The 20,265-nt window shown below is 41.4% G+C and overlaps 1 protein-coding gene across 7 annotated transcripts in view; it reads right to left on the reverse strand.

Moving 5' to 3' along the window:
- ZNF81 (zinc finger protein 81) overlaps nt 1-20,265 on the reverse strand; it is a 165,767-nt gene that overhangs the window by 125,679 nt on the left and 19,823 nt on the right. The window contains exon 1 of one of the 7 annotated variants that reach the window (XM_082718035.1): nt 2,000-2,182. The exons of the other annotated variants lie outside the window; for them this stretch is intronic. Coding sequence (XP_082574161.1) covers nt 2,000-2,092 — 93 coding nt within the window. The 5' untranslated portion in view covers nt 2,093-2,182. Of the gene's footprint in view, nt 1-1,999; nt 2,183-20,265 lie in introns of those variants that run through there. 7 annotated transcript variants of the gene reach the window in all.

Consider the following 20,265-nt stretch of genomic DNA (forward strand, 5'->3'; position numbering starts at 1 on the left):
GCACCCATCAGCACACTGGCCATGGCAACACCTCCATCAGTATAGACTGGGCACATGTTACAGGACTCTACCTTTCTGAGGCCGAAGCTATCATTGTGCACCGAACGTGTTACTTCCTCCAGAAGATGACCAGTTGTGATGAGGAAGGGCCCATGCCGTGAAGAATCACCCACTGGCTCATGACAAACCGACTCTATCACACCTCAAGCCCCTCCCCTCAGAGCTCTCACTGGTGTTGCAGCATCGTTGCACCATTTTTTTTTCAGGTTAAAGTGTTAACATTTCAATCTGCTTATCTGGCTCCAGCCACACAACTGTGGCTCTTAGAATGAGACATGTGTCAAGTTTTTAGCTTTCTGCACTATTTGCAGCCTGAAAATAGTTCACCTTTTACTGCAAAGGCCACGTAACAATGGGCCGATAGTCAAGATAGTTCACGGACTTCCACACCGGGCATCTGGTACTATTGAGCACTGGAATGGTCTCCTCATAAAATGGCCTCAAAAGAATTTCATACTCTCTTTCCCCCACCACTTTCTGGTCTATATACCCTAGCGAGGCAGTTTGGTCAATGAATATGGCTGTCCCCAGAATAATCTTTCAGCCATTCTCTGGGTACTGATTCAAACGAAAGGTATTAGGGGTTATATGGACCTATTTTGACAATTTGGGATCCTGTCTTAAATGTTCCTGGGTGTAATGCTCTTTTTTCACCTAACGGCAACCCCAGACTGGTAACCCTCTGGGTGGCAGCCCAGCCAGAAGGCAGGGAGCCTAAGAATTTAAACTGAATTCTGGTTCAGTCACTTGAATTCTCCAGTTGGATTGACAGCGTCCTAGATCATAAGGATAATTACCACTCATTTTTAGCACATTACGCAGTGTCCCCCTGCAGTGACTTACATGGGCCAAAGTACAGAATGTAACAAACCTCTATAAACTTATAAAAATGCCCTTGTTCCTCCTGTACCTGACCCAGTCAGATGAAAAGTCTGGGAACTAATAGCAGACAGCTGATGGCGAGAGTTGAATTTATAGTAACCAGAATTGGCCCGAATGATTCTTTGTCAGTAAAGGGAGAGCAACAACACAGAACCTGAAGAGGAAACACATAAAGACCCTTAGAAGAGGGCGCCTGGGTGACTCAGTGGGTTAAATGCCTCTGCTTTTGGCTCGGGTCATGATCCCAGGGTCCTAGGATCGAGCCCTACATCAGGCTCTCTGCTCAGCGAGGAGCCTGCTTCCTCCGCTTCCTCCTCTCTCTCTCTGCTTGCTTCTCTGCCTACTTGTGATCTCTGTCTGTCAAATAAATAAATAAATAAAATCTTTAAGAGAAAAGACCCTTAGAGGTCCAGAAAAAGGAGGGATAATCTTTGTCTTTCAGAACCACCCTGTGGAGACTTCCTCACAAAGGAAAGTGCCTCAGTACACTTCCCCCAAAATGCTGCAAGGGCCTTGAAATTTAACTATCAAGGTCTGCCAATACATGCAACCAGGATGTTATCACCTTCTCCTTAACCTTGCTGAACACTCTATCAGAAACAGCAGGGAGGGGCCCCGGCTCCTGCAGCTTACAAGCAAAACAGCTGTGAACACCTCTAAATGTCTTCTCCAACCACTTCCCTTAACCATCACTCAGTCATTCTGTGAGGCAGAATCATGCCACGTGGCTAGTGACGTGGACACACGGGACTAGTCTCATATTTCCAAACAGTACCGAGAACCCTTGACAATGCTGAACTACTGCACCTGAGCCCTGAAAATAGCGACAGTTAAGAATTACCCCCACCTGGGGATGCCTGGGTGGTTGTCCTTAAGTTAAGCGTCTGTCTTCGGCTCAGGTCAGGATCCTGGGGTCCTGGGATTGAGCCCCATGTTAGGCTCCCTGTTCCCTCTCCCTTTGTCTGCCACAGCCCCTGCTTGTGCTCTCTCTCTCACAAAAAAATAAATTTTTAAAACCTTTTAAAAAAAGGGAAAGAAAGAAGAGAAATACCCCTACCTGTTTGTGTTCTTCCTCAAGAAGTGACTTGACACAAAAAAATTCATTCTTCCCAGAGAACTTGGATAAGGCTGGCTGTCCACTCTTTCTCATGACTCCCAGAAGATTCTCAAATGACTCCCTGGTTTACCCATGACAAGGCCAAATGCAGATCTTCCCCCTCTTGCCTGAACCTGTGGACAAGGTCAGCATAGACCTGCCAGCACAGACCCTCCAACTCCCTGTTCTTTGTCTCATAAATGATTAACTAAGATGAGAAATCTGTCCCTCTTAAACTAGGCAGACACGATAAACATTTCTTTTTCAGCTAACTGATTTGACTTTCCCTGCTTGAAAACAATGCCACCCATAAACCTCCCCACTATAACTTGTGCACCCCTCCCTGTGAAAGTAAAAGACAAAACCACTGTGCCCAGACACCCCAATGTTCAGATCTTAAGTATTCTCTCAATTCCAATAGCCTGAATAAAATCAATTTTCTTGCTCGTTCAGTTTTTGCCTTGGACAATTTGGTGCCATGACTTGAAGAGGACTGGAAACCTATCTCTGGAACCTCATCTTCCCCAGCCAGGTAGTGAGACCACAGCGAGCACACTGTGTTCCTTCCCTGACTGGTGATCCATGGGTCCTATGATGAGTTCAACTCCTGATCCCTGTGCCCTGGCACCACCCGTGATTGTACACTAAGGATGTGATTTTCATTCTTCTTTTGGCTTTATCTTGTTGCTGGATTTTGTTTAACCTTGGTACTCGTTGGAAACTCTCAATCCAGTTCTCTACCCCTTCATAAAAAGCCTGTAAATTATATGCCTCATCACTATGGCAACAATTCACTACCTCCAAAAATAGGCTAATTTGTAACTAAGGACAACTAAGAACTCCAAAGTCCCCCTTGGGGCATTTGAGATCTCCCTTAACGTGTTCATTTTTGAAGCACTCTCAAATCTCGGGGCTCTAAGATCTTCCTTCACCAATGGTAAGCTTATATTGTTTGGCACAAAGAGGTTGAAAAATGAGAAATTATCTCCAATCTACCCCAAACTAGACAGTCCCATAGGGACTATCTCTCACTACCAATATACCCCTCCTGCTACTCCTTTACCCCCAACTAACCCTCACAACCTTTGCCTCACCAGCACCCTCATGGGTGCCACCCCAGTTCTTTCCCCTAGTCACTATTCCTCCTTATTCTGTAGATTCCTTTTATCTCCACTTCAGCCCCTACTCCCCCTCTTCTACCCTCTGTGGCTCCATTAAACTCTCTAGCTCCCAAATATCCACCCTAACCTAAATTGCTACCTTCTCCAACTGTGCTGGAAGGTCAACAACCTGAGTGCCTAGCTGAACAAGGTCTGCTCTTGTTTAGATCTACATGCTATTGTTAAAGACTTCCCAGACCTCTGTAAGAACAGAGAAGAATTTAGTAATCAATTCAGACCAGTCTGTGAGGGATAGTCTCCTGGGTTCCCTGATTATATCAACTAATGAAACTGCTAGTGGGCCCCAAAGATGGACCTTCAAAAAATCAGAATACCTCCGAGGCTAATATGCAAGTTAAAACCACAGGAGAGAGCAAACACTCTACAGATTCAATGCAATCCTTATCAAAATAACAACAGCATTTTCCACGAAACTAGAACAAATAATCCTAAAATTCATACAGAATCACAAAAGACCCTGAATGGCCAAAGCAATCTTGAGAAAGAAGAACAACACTGGCGATTATCACAATCCTACATTTCAAGATTTACTACAAAGTTGTAGAATTCAAAACAGTATAGCACTAGCACAAAAGCAGACACACAGATCAATGGAACAGAATAGAGATCCCAGAAATAAACCCACAATTATAGGTCAATTAATTTCTAGCAAAGGAAGCAAGAATATACAGTGGACAAAAGACTGTCTCTTCAAAAAATGCTGCTGGGAAAAATGGACAGCTACATGGAGAAAAATGAAACTGGATTACTTTCTAACATCATTCACAAAAATAAACTCAAAATGGATTAAAGACCTAAATGTAAGACCTGAAACCATAAAAATCCGAGGAGAGAACATAGTCAGTAATTTCTCTAACATCAGCTGTAGCAACATTTTTCTAGATAGGTCTTGTCTCTTCAGGCAGGGGAGACAAAAACAAAAACTCCTAGGACTACACCAAAATAAAAGGTTTTGCAGGGCAAAGGAAACCATTAACAAAACAAAAAGATAACCTACTATATGGGAGAAGGTATTTGCAAATGATATATCCAATAAGGGGTTAATATTCAGAATACATAAAAATCATATACAACTCAACACCAAAAAAACAAACAGCCCAATTAAAAAATGGAACCTGAATAGGAGACATACAGATGCCAACAGACACATGTAAAGATACTCAGCATCACTAATCATTGGAGAAATGCAAATCAAAATCACACTGAGATATCACCTTATACCTGCCAGAACGTTTAGAATCAAAAGACCAGAAATAACAGCTGTTGGCCAGGATATGGAGAAAAACAAACCCTCATGCACTCTTGGTGGGAATCCAAGCTGGTGCAGTCACTGTGGAAAACCATATGCAGGCTTCTCAAAAAATTAAAAACAGAAATACCATAAAGATCCAATAATTCCACTCCTGGGTATTTACCCCAAGAAAACAAAAACACTAATTTGAAAAGATATATGCACCCCTATGTTTATTGCAGCATTATTTATAATACCCAAGATACAAAAGCAACCTAAATGTCCGTTGATAAACAAATGGATAAGGAAGTTTATGTATATATATATATATATATATATACACACACACACACACACTGGATTATGCATCTATAAAAATGGATGAGATTATGTCATTTGCAACAACATGGTAGACACAGAGGGTATTATGCTAAGCGAAAGAAGTCCAACACAGAAAGACAAATACTAGATGCTTTCACTCATATGTGGAATCTAGAAAAAAATTAATAAGCAAACAAAAGGCAGAATTGGACCTATAAATAAAAGAGAACCAACCAATGGTTGCCAGAGGGGAGGGGAGTGAGAGGATGGGCAAAATGGGTGAAGGGGAGGGGCAGATACAGGTTTTCCAGTTATAGAATGAATCGTTTAGGGGAATAAAAGGCACAGCATATGGAATACAGTTAATGGAATTATAATAGTGTTACCTGGTGCCAGATGGTGACTACACTGGTGGTGAACACAGCATTGTGTATAGAGAAGCTGAATCACCATGTTGGAGAGAGACTTTTAGAATCCATTCCCACTCTCTTCCCTCAAAAATGCATTAGTCAAAGATATAAGACTGCAGACAACAAAGAGATGAACTGATCTCTCACTAGAGACACAGATTAGAAAATATCTGAAAAGATGACTCCGGTCTTGCTTTCAACAATCAACCCACGGCCACCGTGGTCACTAACTCTTCATGGTCCACAACCAGAAATTACAGACATTATCCAAAAACATAATGTAAACTGGTAAACCACTCTTCTCTCTGAACTACACTAGATCAACACCTTAAAGACTCCACAAGTCAACACACCATGAACCCATGACTTTTCAACTTAAATAGTTAGAAGGACACAAGTCAGGGCAATCTGTTCCCCACAAAACCTCCCCAGATAGGGACACTTGCAGATACCATCATTAAAGAAAAGGAAAGGGGCATGAGACTTGGGATTTCTTGCCCTTAATATAGAAAAGGGAGGGGTGCCTGGGTGGCTCAGTGGGTTAAGCCTCTGCCTTCGGCTCAGGTCATGTTCTCAGGTTCCTGGGATCGAGCCCTGCATCAGGCTCTCTGCTTGGTGGGGAGCCTGCTTCCCCCCCCCCACCTGCCTCTCTGCCTACTTGTGATCTCTCTCTCTCTGTCAAATAAATAAATAAAATCTTCAAAAAAAATACAAAAGGGAACAAGAGTCTCCAAATCCCTCTTCCCAGTGGCTTTCCTCAAAGGGACCTTCCCACTGGTGCCCACAACTGACTCAGTGTATGAGGGGAAATAATCATCCCCAAGCCAGGACATTCTACCACCTTCCACTACCAACACCTCTTCTTCTCCTATCTCACTCCCTCAGAATATAAATACCATACCCACGGTGAAACTGGGTAATGTGCAATGCAACTTCCTTCCATCTAAACCTCCTTCTGTCTTACTAGGTTCTCTTAGTACCCAGCACAGGGCTCCGTCTACCTCCACTACCTCAGGAAGCCCCCTAGGGAAAAAAACAGCTCTTTTACATGAACCAGGGACCTATTAACCCTCTATTTGTGTCCGTATGTGTGTTTACATGTCTGTGAGTAAGTAATATTTTCCTATCTCTAAGGAAAAATGAATAGTCCTAAACCCCCGCCCCAAATTAGATAACTTGGAACTTCTAATACTTTCAATGTGCTCAGAACAAAGTATTCTTACAGAAACTGACGCAAATATTTTAAGAATTCAAGTACAAGCAACTGAGGTAAATTTTTGACAAATGAGACCAGTTCAACACTGTTGGTTTAAGTTTACAAAAATGTAAATCTGTACTTAACCAAATTGAACCATCATTCTGACAAACTTTACTTCAAAAGTAATTGTGTTTTGTAGTGTGTTAGTTTGAATATAGTTTCCAGTATGTTTAGGTAACTAATAACCCTGGACTTATGTTAAATTATGCCTATGTCATTTAAAGGTAAGACAGAGGGCGCCTGGGTGGCTCAGTGGGTTAAAGCCTCTGCCTTTGTCTCAGGTCATGATCTCAGGGTCCTGGGATCGAGTCCTGCATCGGGCTCTCTGCTCAGCAGGGAGCATGTTTCCTTCTCTCTCTCTGCCTGCCTCCTGCCTACTTGTGATCTCTCTCTCTCTGTCAAATAAATAAATTCTTTTAAAAAATAAAGGTAAGACAGAAAACTGAAGCATTAAGCATAATTTTAAGTTTACATACCTTTTGCATCTTATTTTTATAAAGTACAGGGAGGCTACATATATTGATTCTGTTAATGAACATGTTCAGTTTTGCCAGTATGATAAGTTGTACTACAAAGGCTATTAATGGCTATGAAAAACTGTGAGATGTATAGTCATAAAACCTGCTAGTCAGCTATAAAATGCTGATGCGGGGCAAACAATTCAGTTATTTACAGCTCTTAGTTTTCTCTGTGAAAAAGAAGTTATTGTAGTTAAAAAGATGTAATCAGTAGGGGTATCTGGCTGGCTCAGTTGGTGGAGCATGCAACTCTTGATCTTGGGGTTGTGAGTTTGAGACCCATACTGGTTGTAGAGATTACTTAATAATAAAATCTTAAGATGGTAATCACTTCGTTTCCAAGGAGTTTAGTAGCCCTCCTACTACTATAATCATCAGTGAACCTTCCTTGAGTTTGAGCAAGGTAGTACATTAAGCAGGAGACAAAGGCTTATTTTAACAAAAAATCAAAGCACACCCAGTTAAAGGTCCAAACACTCCCCACTGCAAGCAAGGAAGAACTCTGCAGAGGACTGACCTATGGGGAAAATCAGCCAAAACACAGCAGCAGAGTACACACAGCATACACCAGAAACACTTTCTGAAGCACCAGGCCCTGGACGGTGTATGACGCCTTCTTAATATATCATTACTCTCAGAAACAGGAAACATAACAAGCTTTCATAACATGCAAAAGGCAGAAACGTAGACATAATGACAAGATGGAGGAATTCTCCCCAAAAGAAAGATCAAGAAGAAATCACAGCCAGGGATTTACTCAAAACAGATATATGCAATATGTCTGAACAAGAATTTAGAAGAACAGTCATAATAATACTAGCTGGGTTTGAAAAAAGCATAGAAGACACCAGAGAAACCCTTGCTGCAGAGATAAAAGACCTAAAAACTAGTCAGGCCAAAATAAAATATACTATAATTGACATATAAAACCACCTGGATGTAATCACAACAGGGATGGAAGAAGAAGACAAGAGAATAGGTGATATAGAAGATAAAATTATGGAAAATAATGAAGTTGAAAAGAATAGGAAAAGAAAAATATAACACAGATATAGACTTAGGGAACTCAGCAATTCCACAAAGGGCAATAATATCCATATCATAGGCATCCCAATAGAAGAATAGAGGGAAAAGGGGGCAGAAGGTTTATTTGAACAAATTATAGCTGAGAACTTCCCTAATCTGGGGAAGGAAACAGGCATTCGAGTCCAAGAGACATAGAGAACTCCCCTCAAAATCAACAAAAACAGGACAACACCAAGACATAGCAAATGAAACTTGCAAAACACAAAGATAAAGAGAGAATTCTGAAAGCAACTAGGAACAGTCAGTAACCTACAAGGGTATACATTTAAGGTTAGCAGCAGAGCTGTCCACAGAAACATGGCAGGCCAGAGAAGAGCGACATGATGTACTCAACATGATAAATGGGAAAAATATGCAACCAAGAATACTTTATCCAGCAAGGCTGTCATTTAGAATAGAAAGAGAGATAGAGTTTCTAAGACAAGCAAAAACTAGAGGAGTTTGTGAACACTAAACCAGTTCTGCAAGAAATATGAAAGGGGATCCTTTGAGTGGGAAAGAGACAACAAAGCAACAAAGACTAGAAAGGACAGAGACAACCTATAGGAACAGTGACTTTATACATACATAATACAATGGCACAAAATTCATATCTATCAATAATTACTTTGAATGAAAATGGACTAAATGCTCCAATCAAAAGACACAGGGTATCAGAATGGATAAAAAAAAACAAGACACACATTTTAGACCCAAAGACACCTCCAGATTAAAAGTGAGCAACTGGAGAACCATTTATCATGCTAATGAACATCAAAAAAGCTGGAGTAGCCATACTTACATCAGACAAACCAGATTTTAAACCAAAGACTGTAATAAGAGAAGGAGGAGGACACTAATTCATAATAAAGGGGTCTATCTCATCAAGAAGACCTAACAATTATAAATAAATATTTATGCCTCCAACTTGGGAGCAGCCAAATATATAAACAATTAATAACAAACTTAAAGAAACTCATTGATAATAATACGATAATAGTAAGGGACTTTAACAGCCCACTCACAGTAATACAGATCATCTAAGCAGATCAACAACAAAATAATGGCTTTGAATGATACACTGGACCATAGGGACTTAACAGAGATACTCAAAACATTTCAGTCTAAAGCAGGAGAATACACATTCTTTTTGAGTGCACATGGAACATTCTCCAGAACAGATCACATACTGGGTCATAAATCAGGCCTCAACAAGTACAAAGAGACTGAGATCGTACCACACATATTTTCAGACCACAACGTTGTGAAACTTGAAGTCAACCATGAGAAAAAATGTGGAAAGACCACAAATACAGGGAGGTTAAAGAACATCATAACTAGAGAATGAGTGGGTTAGCTAGGAAATTAAAGAAGAAATGAAAAAGACTTGGAAGCAAATGAAAATGAAAACACAACAGTCCAAAACCTTTGGGACACATCAAAGGCAGTCCTAAGAGGTAAGTATATACCAAAACAGCCATTCCTCAGGAAACAAGAAAAGTCTAAAGTACACAACTTCACCTTATACCTAAAGGAGCTGGAAAAAGAACAGTAAATAAAATTTAAAACCAGGAGAAGGGAAATAATAAAGATAAGAGCAAAAACAAATGATAATGAAACAAGAAAATCCAGTAGAACAGATTAATGAAACTAAGAGTTGGTTCTTCAAACAAATTAATAAAATTGATAAATCCTGAGCCAGACTTATCAAAAAGAAAAGATAATAGATTCAGATAAATAAAATCCTGAAAAAAATGAGGAGCAATCACAACCAATACCACCAAAATACAAACAATTTTGAGAATACTATGAAAGATTATATGCCCAAAAAACTGGACAATCTGGAAGAAATGGATAGTTTCCTAGAAATTTACAAACTACAAAAACTGAAACAGGAAGAAATAAAAAATTTGAACAGATACACAACCAGCAAAGAAATAGAATCAATAATCAAAAACCTCCCAACCAACAAAAGTCCTGGGTGAGATGGCTTCCCAGAGGAATTCCACCAGACATTTAAAGAAGAGTTAATACCTAGTCTTCTCAAACTGTTCCAATAAATAGAAATGGAAGGAAAACTTCCAAACTCATTCTATGAGGCCAGTATTACCTTGATCCCAAAATCACACAAAGATCTCACTAAAAGGGAGAACTACAGGTCAATATCCCTGATAAACACAGATGCAAAAATTCTCAACAAAATACTAGTAAATTGAATCCAACAGTACATTAAAAGAATCATTCACCATGGTCAAGTGGGATTTATTCCTGGGCTGCAGGGGTGGGTCAATATCCACAAACCAATCAACATGACATACTGCATTAATAAAAGAAGTGGTAAGATTCATATGATTCTCTCAATAGATGCAGAAAGAGCATTTGATAAAATACAGCACCCTTTCTTGATTTAAAAAAAAAAAAAGTACGGGTAGAAAGAACATACCTCAACATCACAAAGGCCATATATGAAAGACCCACAGCTAATATCATCCTCAATGGGGAAAAACTAAGAGCTTCTCCCCTAAAGTCAGGAACACAACAGGGATGTCTACTCTCCCCACTGCTGTTCAACATAATACTAGAAATCCTAGACTCAGCAATCACACAACAAAAGGAAATAAAAGGTGTCCAAATTGGCAAGGAAGTGTCAAACATTCACTCTTCACAGATGACATGATACTCTATGCAGAAAACATGAAAGACCCCCACCAAAAAAATTGCTAGAACTGAAAAATGAATCAGCAAAGTTGCAGGAAATAAAATCAATGTACAGAAATCTGTTGTATTTCTGTACACCCATAATGAAGCAGCAGAAAGAGAAATCAAAGAATCAATCCCACTTACAATTGCACCCAAAACCATAAGATACCTAGGAATAAAACTAACCAAAGAGGTAAAAGACCTGTACTATGAAAATTATTTTATGAAATAAATTAAAGATCACACACACAAAAAAAATGGTAAAACATACCATGCTCATGGATTGGAAGAACAAATATTGTTAAAATGTCTATACCACCCAAAGAAATCTACACATTCAGTGTAATCCCTATCAAAATACCAATACCATTTTTCACAGAGCTAGAACAAACAACCCTAAAGTTTGTATGGAAACCACAAAAGGCCCCAAATAGCCAAAGCAGTCCTGAAAAAGAAAAGCAAAACTGGAGGCATCACAATTCCAGACTTCAAACTCTATTACAAAGCTGTAGTGATCAAGAAAGTATGGTACTGGCACAAAACCAGAAACACAGACCAATGGAACAGAATAGAGAGCCCAGAAATTGATCCACACTAGATGGTCAACTAATCTTCAACAATGCAGGAAAGCAGAGCCAATGGAAAAAAGATAGTCTCTTCAACAAACAGTGTTGGGAAAACTGGACAGCAACATGCAGAAGAATGAAACTGGACCCTTTCTTACACCATCCACAAAAATAAATTTGAAATGGATGAAAGACCTAAATGTGAGACCTGAAACCACAAAAATCCTAAAGGAAAAGACAGGCAGCAACCTCTTTGACCTTGGCTGCAGCAACTTCTTACTAGACACATCTCTGGAGCCAAGGGAAACAAAAGCAAAAATGAACAACTGGGACATCCTTAAGAGAAAAACTTCTGCACAGTGACGGAAACAGTAAAAAAAACAAAAACAAAAACAAAACACAAAAAACAACAAAACAAAAAACCCCAACCAAAAACTAAAAGGCAACCTACAGAATGGGAGAAGACATTTGCAAATGACATATCTGATAAAGGGCTAGTATCCAAAATCTATAAAGAACTTATGAAACTCTACACCCCCAAAATAAATAATCCAGTTAAGAAATGGGCAGAAGACTTGAGGAGACATCTCTCCAAAGAAGACATCCAGATGGCAAACAGACACATGAGAAGATGTTCAACATCACTCACCATCAGGGAAATACAAATCGAAACCACAGTGAGATACTACCTCATACCTGTCAGAATGGCCAAAATTAATAACACAGGAAATGACAGATGTTGGTGAGGATGTGGAGAAAGGATGTGCATTGTTGGTGGGAATGCAAGCTGGTATAGCCACTCTGGAAAACAGTACGGAGGTTCCTCAAAAAGTTAAAAATAGAACTACCCTAAGACCCAGCAATTGTACTACTGGGTATTTATCCACAGGATACAAAAATACTGATTCAAAGGGGCACATTCACCCCAGTGTTTAGAGCAGCATTATCAGTAATAGCCAATTATGGAAAGAGCCCAGCCCACTGACAGATGAATGGCCAAAGTAGATGTGGTATATATTTACAATGGAATATTACTAAGCCATATAAAACATATATCTGAGCACTGTTCATCCCTGATAACACTATTTTCTCCCCTACCACTTTCCAATCGGCCTTATGGACTTTGCTTGGTTCTACCCAAAGCCTCTTCCCTCCTGAGGGACCAAGGCCAACGTTAACCACAACCATTTATTCATAAGGGTTCCCACAATGCCAACACTATCTGTAACCCCTATGGATACTACTTTTTATGTGGCTGTCAGCCTACCTCTGCCTTCCTCTCACCAATCTTTCCTGGGTTTGCAATCCTTGGCTGTGACCTTCGAATGTTGAAAACCACCCCTCTGCTGACCACGTGACCCTTTGGAGACTTGTACAATCACTCCAAAATGAGGGAACTACAGGGTGCTCTTGAACTTCCCTGGCGAATGAGCAATTCCCTCTTTTATGCACCGCCTCTTCCTGAGGGCCATTTCGCCCACCAAGAGAATTCTCCAACTAGAATTCTTAAACTAGAATTCTCTTGTTCAAAATCTCTCCTCCACCCTTGCAGAAGTAATAAATGATACCACTTCTATCTTAGGAGCACAGTAAATACATTTAACCTCAATGGCCCAAGTCACAATGGACGCTCGTGTAACTCTTGACTTCCTTCCTAGCTGGGGAGGCATCTGTGCCAGAGCCAACAACACATCTTGTTGCACTTGGACAGACACCGCAGGCCAAATAGGACAAGTCATCACTAAATTCAAGAAAGTGACTTGCATTACTAAGGTTGATATGAATGGCTTATGAAACACATTCTCCTGGCCAGAATACGGGATCCTGGCTGTGAGGTATATTGCAAGGATCATCAGTCCTGTTTCTCATCTTCTGCCTTGTGGTTGGGGACGCATCCTTCCCATAGTCTTGGATGCTACTATTCAGCCAGTCTTGACAAATGATTCAACAACATATAATCCAGCAGACCTGAAAACAACTTCACCTTCAACAGACTTTGCATACAGAGGCGAAAACTGAGCTGACAGTTTTACATGCAGAGACCAAATGTGGACTGACAATTGTACAGACCAGGGCATTCCCATACTGCCTTGTTTCCAGACATAATTGTTCAAGGAACCTTGACCAAGAGGGGGCCTGACAATGGAGAATACCACTTGAGGCCTGCACAGAGCGATAGCTAAGAAACCACCTCACCCTTGTTTGCTCTTGGAAATGATTTCTGGCAAAGAACACCTTTCCCCATATACTTTAGATAAGACTTGCTGTCCTCTTGTTCTCATGCCCCCTAGGACTCCTGGATTTACCTGTGATGAGGACAAACACAGACCTTTCCCTTTTGTTGAACCTGCTGAAAGGCCAAACACAGACCCTCCGACTTCCCCATTCTTTGTCTCATGAATGATTAACTGACCTTGGCCGTCTGTCCCACATAAAGCAGCTAGACACAGAGATAAATATTTTCCTTTAAGCTGAGACTTCCCCGGACTGCAGAAACAATCACACACCTGCCAATCACCCTACTATAACTCTTCTGCTCCTCCCTATCAGTGTAGAAGACAAAACCACCCTACTGAGACAATCTGGTCTTCAGATCTGGGGTGCTCTCCTCACTGCAACAGCCTGAACATAATCCCCTTCCTTTCTAGTTCACTTTTGTCTAAAGTTAAATTTAAAGACTATCAGCTGGCTGACAGGTGACATTGGAGGCAATCCCAACCTGTGTCCCCTGCCCCCTAGGGAACCTATTTAGAGGGCACCACTCATTGTAAACACCACTTTCATCTGGGTGGGGGGACACCCTGAAATTGTACTTTATGTGTGGAAGCCAGACATTAACTTGCCTTCTCTCCTCTCCAAATCATAGTAATTGGCATCTTAGGAGTGGTCATAAGTGACCTCCAAGTGTTTAAGGTAGAGACTGGGAGTTGAGGTAGACCTTAAACAACTCTGGAGATCTCTCCAGAAGGAAGCTACCTTTGGTTTGCTACGAGGAGCTTTCTAGAAGGATAAACGGCTTGTAAATTGATGTGCACCCTGAGGGCACTTAGTCCTATAATGGGGATCATCCGATTAGAAAAGGTGGTAAGAAATGTGGCCCTGACTTTAGCCGAGGTGATCAATCATCCCACCTTGGCCTCAGAAGGCATTCAGTCAGCCTCAGCTTACTTGTCCAGGGTTGATACAGAGGATGAGATTGTCCCATGGGGCCCAGGCAGAATCTGCGCAATTGCTAATATGGGCCACTGCCCCTTCATATCTCGGGCCAGGCGGAAAGGTCAGTATAGCAACCTAAATTGAAAAGTCCCTGGCTTTGGACCGCAAACCTTAATGACTTCCAGGATCTGTATAGCTGCTTGAGTCTGGGATCCTGGAGGTCCTGCTTGAGCAAAATACTGCAGCATGGCCTCATTCTGCCACTTGGAGTCCTGGATAACAGCTTTAATCAAATGCTGCAGGAGACAGACAACAGATTGGGCCCCCGCCTCTGGCCAACAGAGTAGCGTACCCATGAGACGATCCGCAGAAGCAAGACCATACAGAAATGACACTGGATACTGCAGATGTGCGATGGCTAGCCAGTGGATACTGCTGGGAGGCAATCCTCCACAGGACTCTCTCGCTTCTGTGTGTCTAGTGAGCACAGGCACGGGCTGCCCTCTGTTCCGGACTATCTTTTCGAGGATGTTCGCAAGGCTAACAGCCTTGGAACACACTGGTGCCATCCCCCAGGGCAGAGGACAGGTCTGCTTACTACTCATCAAAGATTCAGGTAATCCAAGGAACCTGCGGTGTGTGCAGATGCCACGTGGGCATCTTCGGGTCACCTTGAAGGAAACTGGCACACAGGCTAAGACAACGGCTAGTATTGCCATGGGCCTGAAGTCCTCTTTCTCTGACCTAGGTGGCTCAAGTCTTCTGCCAGCACCCAGACCACTGTGGCAGGCTCACCGGTTAGCTTGGAAGTAGGAAAAAATCTCAGACCCTTCCCAGTTCTTTTTTTTTTAAGATTTTATTTATTTATTTGACAGGGAGAGACATAGCAAGAGAAAGAACACAAACAGGGGGAGTGGGAAGGGGCGGAAGCAGGCTTCCCACTGAGCAGGGAGCCCTAGGCAGGACTTGATCTCAGGATCCTGGGATCATGACTTGAGCCAAAGGCAGACACTTAACCCACGGAGCCACCCAGCTGCCCCCCTACTCCCGGTTCTTGACAGAGAAACAGGAACAAAATATAATGCCATGGATGGAGCTAGAGAGTATAATGCTAAGTGAAATAAGTCAGAGAAATATAAATACCCTATGATTTCACGTATATGTAGAATATAAGAAACAGACAAATGGGGGCATCTGGGAGGCTCAATCGGTTAAGCATCTGCCTTCAGCTCAGGTTGTGATCCCAGGGTCCTGGGATTGAGCCCCACATTGGGCTCCCTGCTCAGCAGAGAGTCTGCTTCTCCCTCTCCCTCTGCCTTCCACTTGTGCTTGCTCTCTCTCTCTCAAATAAATAAATAAATAAAACATTTTAAAAAGAAAGAAACAAGACAAATGAGCAAAGGGTAAAAAAGGAAAGACAAATTAAAAAAAAACAGACTCTTGATCACAGAGAACAATCTGATGGTTACCGAGGGGCGGTGGGTGGGGGATGGGTGAAATGGGATGGGGATTGAGGAGGGCCCTTGTGATGCCAGCTGGGTGATGTATGGAACTGCTGAGTCACTATATCATACACCTGGAACTAGTATTACATTGTAGTTTAACTAACTGGAATTAAAATAAAAACTCTGGAAAAATGCCATGTGTGAACTTCATTTGGATTCTGATTTGAAGGAACTTCGAAAAGACATTTGCTTGAGCTGCCTTAAAATTTTGTGTAATGTGCTGGTAGCCCTCAATAAAAAAGTGAAAAACAAACAAATAAACAAGATACACAAATGAAGTCTTTAATAGTTCCTGCCCAGATAGCAGGGGACTAAGAATTACGCCTAGTAAACAAAGTGAAGTGGAAATGAATCACGACTTTAAAATATAATCGAGAAAAAATGACAAAAATATGGAAGAGAGGAAATTCAATATATGTATCATTTGTGTCCATAGATTGACCCAAACAAATTGAACAGACAAGCTCTCAGAGTTCAAGGAAAGCTTACAACTAATAATTCTTGAAAGAGCAGTATACACATCTTGTCACTACTCATATTGGACAGTTGACAGACACTGTTCCAACAATTGCAATATTAATCATCTTTTATAAGATTAATGCTATAAAGGTAACCATGGAAAGAACCAAAAAAGAATTCAACCCTTTCAAATTACTAGAAGGAACCCAAAACAAAGCAAAATAGATCATATAGTGAAAGATATTTTTAAAAAGCAGCATGAAAACTAGAAGGCATAATATAAAACATGCCTTTTCAAGCGCTGTATAGGAAAAATGCAAAAAGACAATGGTAAAAAGAATGAGCAAAGGTGTATCAGGAAAAGCCAGCAGAAAGGCAGCAAGGTCTCCAGTAGAATTCTGGGACCAAAAAAAAAAAAAAAATGAGACAGAATAAGTCACTTCCTAAAGATAAAAGACTCAGTCCAAAATAAAGAATTCTGGATATCAACATATAATGAAGTCCCCACAGAAAGGAAGCAAGGTCTCCATTTTAGTATCAATCTGAGGAGAATTCTGGAAAAGTATTAAATGAGATGAAGGAAGACAATTCGTAAAGATAAAGGACTCAATTCAAAATGAAGAATTCTGGATTTTTTTTTAAAGACGTTCTACTTTTTTTAAAGATTTTATTTATTTATTTGACAGGCAGAGATCACAGGTAGGCAGAGAGACAGGCAGAGAGAGAGGAAGGGAAGCAGGCTCCCTGCTGAGCAGAATGCCCGATGTGGGCCTTGATCCCAAGATCCTGGGATCGTGACCTGAGCTGAAGGCAGAGGCTTTAACCCACTGAGCCACCCAGGTGCCCCACAATTCTGGATATTATTAATTAACTCCCATTGCATCACTGACAATTCCTACTGTGAGTTTTGGGAAGGAAGTAAAGTGTCAAGTGCCAACTTTGATACTTTTTAAAATCAAGCCCAGATGTTGAATTTTATCAAATTACTTTTTTCCAGTGATATGTGAATACTGGTAAATTACATAGAGATTTTGTAATACTGACCCATGTGCTCAGAATGGAAACTTTTTAAAGGATCTGCTGCATTCCATTGGATGATATTTCATTTATAATCTCCCCGTCAGTATTCACAAGTGAGAATGATCTGTAACTGGTGTTCCCTTTGTCAAGCTTCTGTACCAAAACATTAGGCAGAAAGTATAAGAAACCCTTGGGAGGGGCGCCTGGGTGGCTCAGTGGGTTAAGCCGCTGCCTTCGGCTCAGGTCATGATCTCAGGGTCCTGGGATCGAGTCCCGCATGGGGCTCTCTGCTTGGCAGGGAGCCTGCTTCCTCCTCTCTCTCTCTGCCTGCCTCTCCAACTACTTGTGATTTCTCTCTGTCAAATAAATAAATAAAATCTTTAAAAAAAAAAAAAAAGAAAGAAACCCTTGGGAAAGTAAGATTCGGCAAAGATGTGGAGTAGGTAGTGGGAATTGAAGCTTAGAGCATAAGAAAGGAAGGGTAGAGGGTTATGGAGTTGGCTTAATGGGGACTCCCAGCATCTGCTGAGAACTGTATGAGGGTGGTGGCTATAGGGGGAGTTACCCCACCCGCATCCCAGTTCGAGGAAGCAAAACCCTGGCCAAAAACCCAACCAACAGGAGAGGGTATTAAACATACAGAGCAGAAGGTTTACTCTGAGAGCTTACAGGAATTATTTATTCAGTGAAACATCTCGGCTGCAAGTGGATCAGGGGTCAAGGGAAGTTTTTTTGAGATGAAAAATATTACTACATGTTATATGCTTTGGGAAGGTACCAGCACATAAGGGGAAAGGTGGTGATATAGGAAAGAAAGGATACTAAAGGGGTAGGGTGGGGGAAGGGGCTCAGTGGAGAGCTCATTTCTTATTTAAGATTTTATTTATTTATTTGAGAGAGAGAGAGAGAACACAAACAGGCAAAGAGGCAGGCAGAGGGAGAGAGGGAGAGAAGCAGACACCCGGCTGAGCAGGGAGCCCAATGCAGGGCTCGATCCCAGGGCTCTGGGTTCATGACCTGAGCTGAAAGCAGATGCTTAACCGACTAAGCCACCTAGGCGCCCCTCTTTAAAAAAAAAAAAAAAAAAAAAAAAAAGATTTTATTTATTCATTTGACAGAGAGAAGAGTGAGCTTGAGCAGGGGCTAGAGGGAGAGGGAGAAGCAGACTCCCCACTGAGCACGGAGCCCGGCACGTAGCTGGATGCCAGGACCCTGGGATCATGACCTAAGCCAAAGGCAGATGCTTAACTGACTTAGCCACCTAGGTGCCTCGAAGCTCATTTCTTTTTAACAGGAAGGAAAGTCCGAGGATTATATGAGGTCATGAGGATGGGGCCCTCATGCTGGGATTTAGACTGGGGCCTTCCTATAACCAGCCTTAAAAGAAATACTAGAGAGCCTGCTTACCCGCTGCAATCCCACTCTGCATGCACAGAGATCAGATGAAGACTGTGAGATGGTGGCCACCTACAAGCCAGGAGGAGGGTCCTGCTGGTGCCTGGATCTCTGGATCTCAGACTTCCAGCCTCCAGAATTGTGAGAAAAAGAAAATTTCCTGTTGCTTAAGCCGCCGAGTCTAAGGTATTTTCTTGTGGCAGCTCGGGTCAAGACGACCTCTATGTATTCTGTGATATTACTTGTTTTCTATTTAACACATAGTCATGTAAAATATTTTAATGTTTGTAAGACAATTTATTTTTGCTAGCTTTTTATTTTTTATTTTGAATTTAATTCCCAGTGGTTATAGAATATGATAATCTACATTAGAGCAAAGCTTTAGATTACTTTTCTTTGTGTGATCAAGGGTAGGTTAAAACAGTTAACGGTAGAATTAACTATTTCTGCTAGTTTTAATTTTACATAGTTTAGCTATATGTGTGCTGATAATTTTTGTATTTCTTAGTATTTCACAGTTTGAACCTTCATCCCTTGTGATGTTTTTCCATTCCCTCTGGTCTGATTAAAAATGCAACCCCAGGGACGCCTGGGTGGCTCAGTTGGTTAAGCAGCTGCCTTCGGCTCAGGTCATGATCCCAGCGTCCTGGGATCGAGTCCCACATCGGGCTCCTTGCTCAGCAGGGAGCCTGATTCTGCCTCTGCCTGCCATTCTGTCTGCCTGTGCTCGCTCTCTCCCCCTCTCTCTCTCTGATAAATAAATAAAATCTTAAAAAAAAATGCAACCCCAGGGGTGCCTGGGTGCCTTAGTGGATTGAGCCTCTGCCTTCGGCTCGGGTCATGATCTTGGCGTCCTGGGACTGAGCCCCACATCAGGCTCTCTGCTCGGCGGGAAGCCTGCTTCCCCCTCTCTCTCTCTGCCTGCTTGTGCTCTCTCTCTCTCTCTCTCTCTGTGTCAAATAAATAAATAGAATCTTTTAAAAAATGTAACCCCAGATTTCCATTGGTTCTTGTTTGCCAAGTGTATCATTTTTTGTGTCCCTTTGTTTTCACATTTCCTGGCTCTTTTCATTTTAAGTGTACTTAAAAGTTTATAAGGTAATGCTTGATGTTGGACAGTTTTTGCTTTTTTCCCCCCATCCAGTCCGAGAATCCCTTTTAAGGAATGATTTTAACTGAATCATCCTATGTGATTACTATAACACTAAGACTGATTTCTGCTATTTATGTAGTTCATTTCATTTCTTTTAATCTCCTTGACCAATCAAACTTTGGGTGTCTCCCCACTTAACGCTCATCTGAAAATTACCCATTTTACTTTATTCTTCTGCTTACTTATTCCAACCTAAGACCATAATTACATAAATGTTTCTTTAACAAGCTCTATCAATATCCATATCCTTCTCCTAAACAAGACTAAGAGAACCATAGTACTCTGTTTT

The sequence above is a fragment of the Mustela nivalis genome (genome assembly GCF_964662115.1).
Source record: "Mustela nivalis genome assembly, chromosome: X".
In the NCBI taxonomy this organism is placed as follows: domain Eukaryota; kingdom Metazoa; phylum Chordata; class Mammalia; order Carnivora; family Mustelidae; genus Mustela; species Mustela nivalis.